Below are 5135 nucleotides of genomic sequence, written 5' to 3' on the forward strand. Positions count from 1 at the left end.
GTAGCTCCCCTACTATCGCCGTAGTCTGCTGTCATACGAGACGAGATACATAGAAGTGACACGGGTCGGATTGGCTCTCATGGACTCACCTGCTCGTTCTCCGGAGGAATGTCGGCGCCCAGTCTGCTCAGTCTTACGATATGGAAACATTTGTGCTCCGGGCTCCACACCAGCAGATCCCCGTCCAAGCAGCAGATAAGATTCTTCAGTTGGCTCGGACCCTGGCGGCTCGCTTCCCCTTTCTCTCTATGTCGGAGCTCAGAGAACACTCGGTGGTCACTTAGAACGTTTTGCCACCTCTCAGTAGCCCTTCCATGTGCCGCCATGTTCTGCTAAGCCGCGGCCTCCCCGCCAACACGTATGACGTCCATTACTTGCGACAAGCCGGGAACGGGAAGCAGAGAGACGCTGAGGGCTGGCGTACTACTTCCGTATCTGACAGGCAGGCACTTGTCATTACATACAATGGGGGACACTAAATCGCGTTCTCGGCTTCTTCAGTCCTCACACATACCTATGTCAATGTCACAAACAGAACTGATAAAAAAAGGTTTTGCCTACAGATACACTTTAATTGGTTGCAGTCCGCCTGTCCTATATAAGCCTACAGCTTTAAGGATAACTCCTGCTAAGTGTTGCTGTTTCTGTAACCACTGGGGACATTTTCCTCACTTCTTATTTGGTCACCAGAACAGGACGTGAGGGGAATTCTTTTCACCATAAGACATACTGGCCTCCAGGTTATTCCCCATTTGTCTAACACCCCATGAACACAACATTCCCTGGAATTCATAGAGTGTCGTAGATACTTTTCAGAAACCTGTCTAGCAGTAGTGAGACATGAAGGAACTTTGGACAGAGTCATGTGGGTGTTGGTAAGGTGTATATGAATATATTAACCACTTCAAGACCAGGTGTTTAGACCCCCTTCCTGGCCAGGCCATTTTTCAGTGTTCAGCGCTGCAGTCCTTTGACTGACGTTTATTCCGTCATGCAACGCTGTACTGAATCTCTCCTGTGCAGTGTTTAAGTGTTTACAGGCAGAAAAGCTGTTGGGAGAGGAATGGAAATGTATCCAATTGGAACTTACAGACAAATGTTTTTGCAAACTTGCACATAATTTGCATGTGCATCACAATGATTTACTTCATCATGGAAGAGGTCTTATTAACCTCCTCTTTCCTTATCACCAATATGGCGGTACAGTATTTCTTTCTGAATTGGTCACAACAATAGCGCCATACAGTAAAAGGGATGCGGATCAGAATTACTTGGATTTGTGGCATGTGGCAGAACTAATAATAAAAAGGTTGCAGGGTTTTCATTCATTTGTCACAAGGCTTCCCAAAATGTGTCAACAATGGATTATTGAATCACCACTGCAGTGTTTTCCTAAGTCTCCAACTTGTAGCTCTGGGTTTGTAAGATGTTCTTGTAGAATTTCCAACATGTGACCTCATGTATCTTCTTTACTATAGCACCTGAGAAAAGCATCATGTAACCTGCCCAGTGTACTGCTCATTAGGTGGTCCACGGACATTAGATCATTGTTAAATCTGTCTGAAAGCAGAAGAATGGAGAACTGTCATCTCATATTTAGGGTAGTATTTTCGCCTTTGTATACCTGCCATATTTGGTTCCAAAGGGGGAAACCCCCACTAACGGGCTGATGCTGTTCACATTCGCCAAGCTACACTGGGTGGACGATTTATACACCTGACCCTATATGTTTGTTATGTGTTGCCATTCACATCATATCTAAAAATGATCATACAAAATATTTCTTACCGTTCTAGTTTTGTTTGGAGCCGGTTTGTACATAGGACACTATAGGAAGTTTCTGTTGCTAGAATAGATGGCAATGTGGAGATAAGGGACAATACATTCACATACCAGTGGTGTCACAAGGGGGTGCGGCCCGCACCTGGGTGACACCATTGGAGGGGTGGCACCAAAATGACATTGACAGTCTGAAAAGTCGGTGCGATCGGTCACGGATGCAAGCCATAGCCCAGTGCACATCAGCGATCGGTCTGTCTCTGGACTCTGTTCCTCTTCAGTTGTTGGTTGCTATGAGTGCTGGTGTTTTAGCAGCCAGTGACATCAGAGGTCTTCCTCCTCTGCGGTCCTTGGCCGCTAGGACCGCTGGGCGGTCCAAACAAACAACATCAAATGTCTTGCTGCCCCCAGCTTTACAGGAGGATATTTGTAATGCTGGGTTGCCTGTCCTCTCCTCTCCTGAAGCTCCACCTCCCGGCTCCCACCTGTGGCCTGTCATGACGAAAAAAATTAGTACGTATGTGCCACATACTATGAGGGGACAGTAAGGGATCATTCATACTATGAGGGGGCAGTAAGGGATCATTCATCATTCATTGCAGTTCTGTGCAATGAAAGCATGGTACTGTGAGTTAAAGTGCAGCAGGTGCATTGTGTTGCATGCTCTACTTTTTTCAACTGCACTGCAACACATGGTATTGCGGTACCACACGTTGAGGCACAGTCGGTCACATTGTGGCGGGGAGGTGTTTTTGGGGTGCTTTTCAAATGGCCCTGCCACACTGTAATGCACAGTAGGTTTGATCCTCCACAAAAGTCCCAGTTTCTCATGTGGCTCCTTAGCAAAATGAAATGCCCACCCCTGGTAAAGACAATCCTGCACATTCAGTTTACAATTGACAATGGAGATCTTCCAGCAGAATTTGTTGCACACACTGATTTTTTTTTTTAAAGAGCCTGTGCATTGTGCATCGAAAAACAACTTCCCCCTGTGAACAAAAAAAGTGGACCTCGATTCCCGACCCCCAGGGGCGCAAGGCTCCTGACAGGGGTTGAGACTGTTGGCCCACCAACCCGAAGGCCGGTGGACCCCGATCCTTTGGGGGCCTGCCAAAACAGGTCCCACACAGGACTAGGTAGGGGGCTCTCCCGAAGAGAGACCCCCCCTGGGTGGGAGGAGACAGAGAACCCTATATTAGGGCACAGAATCTCCTCCCCACATCAGGAAAAGGCCCCAAAGGAACCTTCACCCGCTGCATCTGTGGGTCAAAACGCTTTTTAAAAGAGCCAATCGTGCATTAAGTGCAATAAATGATACTAAAGTGCCAGTGCACCACGCTGACAGGCCTTAGGGACCGGAGTGCAAAAATATTGCCCCGGACTAGCCATAAGGCCTGTCTCGGAGGCGATGTGCAGAAAGTGCAAGGTGGTGTGTGACCAAGTGGATCAGTGAGTCAATGTGGGGTCCCACACCCATGTGACTTTCTGAGCACCCCTGGGACGCCACCGCCTGGGGGCACAACACCACGGGCTCTGCCGCCTCCCAACCCTTCAGCCTTGACCAAGCTTCGCACCCATTCCCATCAGAAGGTAGTGCCGTCCGGGCAGGGCCGGCCTTAGGTCTTTAGGCGCCCTGTGCGAGAAAGCTTTACAGCGCCCCTCAGTGACACACCCCTCAGTGGCCACACCCCCAGTAGCCACACCCATTTATCACCCGTATTTTTGGTAAAATATAAAAAGACGAGGTCACGTCGGGTAAATAGACACCAAACATGTCATGCTTTAAAATTGCGCGCACCCGCAAAATCGCAAAAAATTACCATGCCCAAAATTGACCATAGGTGACGCTTTAAAAGCTTTTACCGCTCTTCAGTTTAGTGTTATCAGTGATTGATAGCCCTACAATTATTGCTCTCATTCCGACGTTTGCGGCGATATGTAACATGTGCGGCGTAATGGGTGAAATCGTCGTTTTCCCACGTATGCGCAACCGATGCCTGAAGGGGGGGGCGGACGAGGGAGCGCTGTCATATCGGATGGCCAGCGCCCAGCGGTGAGGGGGAGAGAAACCGCCCCCAGGACGAGCTGTGTCGGTCGCACGGCGCCCTTGTTGCCATGGCGCCCTGTGCGCCATGGCAACAAGTACACCTTTCTACATAGGCGACCATGTCCTTTCCACTCCGGCAACTGATAAGAATAGATACTACACTTGATCTTAGCCAAAAGGGCGAGAAGCGATACACTGATACTAGTGACGAAAGTGTTGCAAGGTTTTCATGAATTTGGTGCAAGGCTTCCGACTACAAACACACCCCATTATTGAAGGCAACCAGCAAGGTTCCTGTGATGGACTACAATCTTAATACAAATGAGTAAACTAAACATGAGATTGTAGTCCATCACAGAAGTGAGCTTGGAGCCGTGACTACTTTACAACACACACAGGGACCACGGGGAACAAAAGTAGCCACCCTCCAGAAGGAAGAACAGTGTCACCACCAATTCAGAGATGATTTGATGATCTACAGCGGAGTGATACACAAATAAGGTCCAGTTTTGTTACTAGTTAAGTGACTTGAATGTATTTTTAAGGTTTAACTCCTGAGTTTAGTATCACTTTAATTATGGCAAACATTACTCCCCAACCCCCTCCTTAGCCCCTTCCCACTGCCTCCTGCCAGCCCTTCAACTGGGTCCTAATGCTGGAAGTCCTGATCATGTGACTGGCTATTACTGATCGTTAGCGGAGACCAGGAGCGGTCTGTGACAGCATACAGTGAGCATACTCTCAGCGTAATAGACACATATATCTGGTAGCATGGCATTACATTTCACTGGCCGTACTGCCGCATATATATGTAACACGGGCAGGAAGTGGTTAACAGGACGTAGCAGGAGAAAGCTAACTGAGATGTTTCAGAAAGTAAAAAAGTAAGTAGCAATTTTAACATATTTTGTAAAGTTCTTCTATGTGAATGAGAACATGCGAGAGATATAAAGCAGCTGTTATCCCAAATTGGCTGCAAACTTGGAAATACACTTTTCAATGTTTGGGGGAGGGGATGGACACAGTTCTGCTTCCTGAATCAGAAGTATATACAAGAGAAGTGCAATCATTTCTTGTGACTGATCTATGTTTTCACAATGCAACAATTGGTCAGTATGTGTTCGAAAGTTTCCCGTACTCAAGAGATTAGCTCCTGCGTTTCTTCTAGTATCTTTATTTATGGAGCTCTTTATCGATGGTTTACATAGCAACAATATTACCAGCATTCATGGCGCTCCGAGATCGAAACTACAACGACCGGCATGCATTGCGCCAGGAGACTGACATCACGTGGGGCGGGCATTTAAAT

At 47.6% G+C, this 5135-nt stretch overlaps 1 protein-coding gene across 1 annotated transcript in view; it reads right to left on the minus strand.

Annotated features, from left to right (window-relative positions):
* NUP88 (nucleoporin 88) overlaps nucleotides 1-367 on the minus strand; it is a 35014-nt gene extending 34647 nt beyond the window's left edge. Inside the window, exon 1 of the mRNA XM_018553359.1 lies at nucleotides 90-367. Within this exon, the coding sequence (XP_018408861.1) occupies nucleotides 90-326 (237 nt within the window). The 5' untranslated portion in view covers nucleotides 327-367. The remainder of the gene's footprint in view (nucleotides 1-89) is intronic.
* Between the last annotated feature and the right edge of the window lie 4768 nt (nucleotides 368-5135).

The sequence above is a fragment of the Nanorana parkeri genome, unplaced genomic scaffold (genome assembly GCF_000935625.1).
Source record: "Nanorana parkeri isolate BGI_ZX_2015 unplaced genomic scaffold, ASM93562v1 scaffold118, whole genome shotgun sequence".
NCBI lineage: Eukaryota > Metazoa > Chordata > Amphibia > Anura > Dicroglossidae > Nanorana > Nanorana parkeri.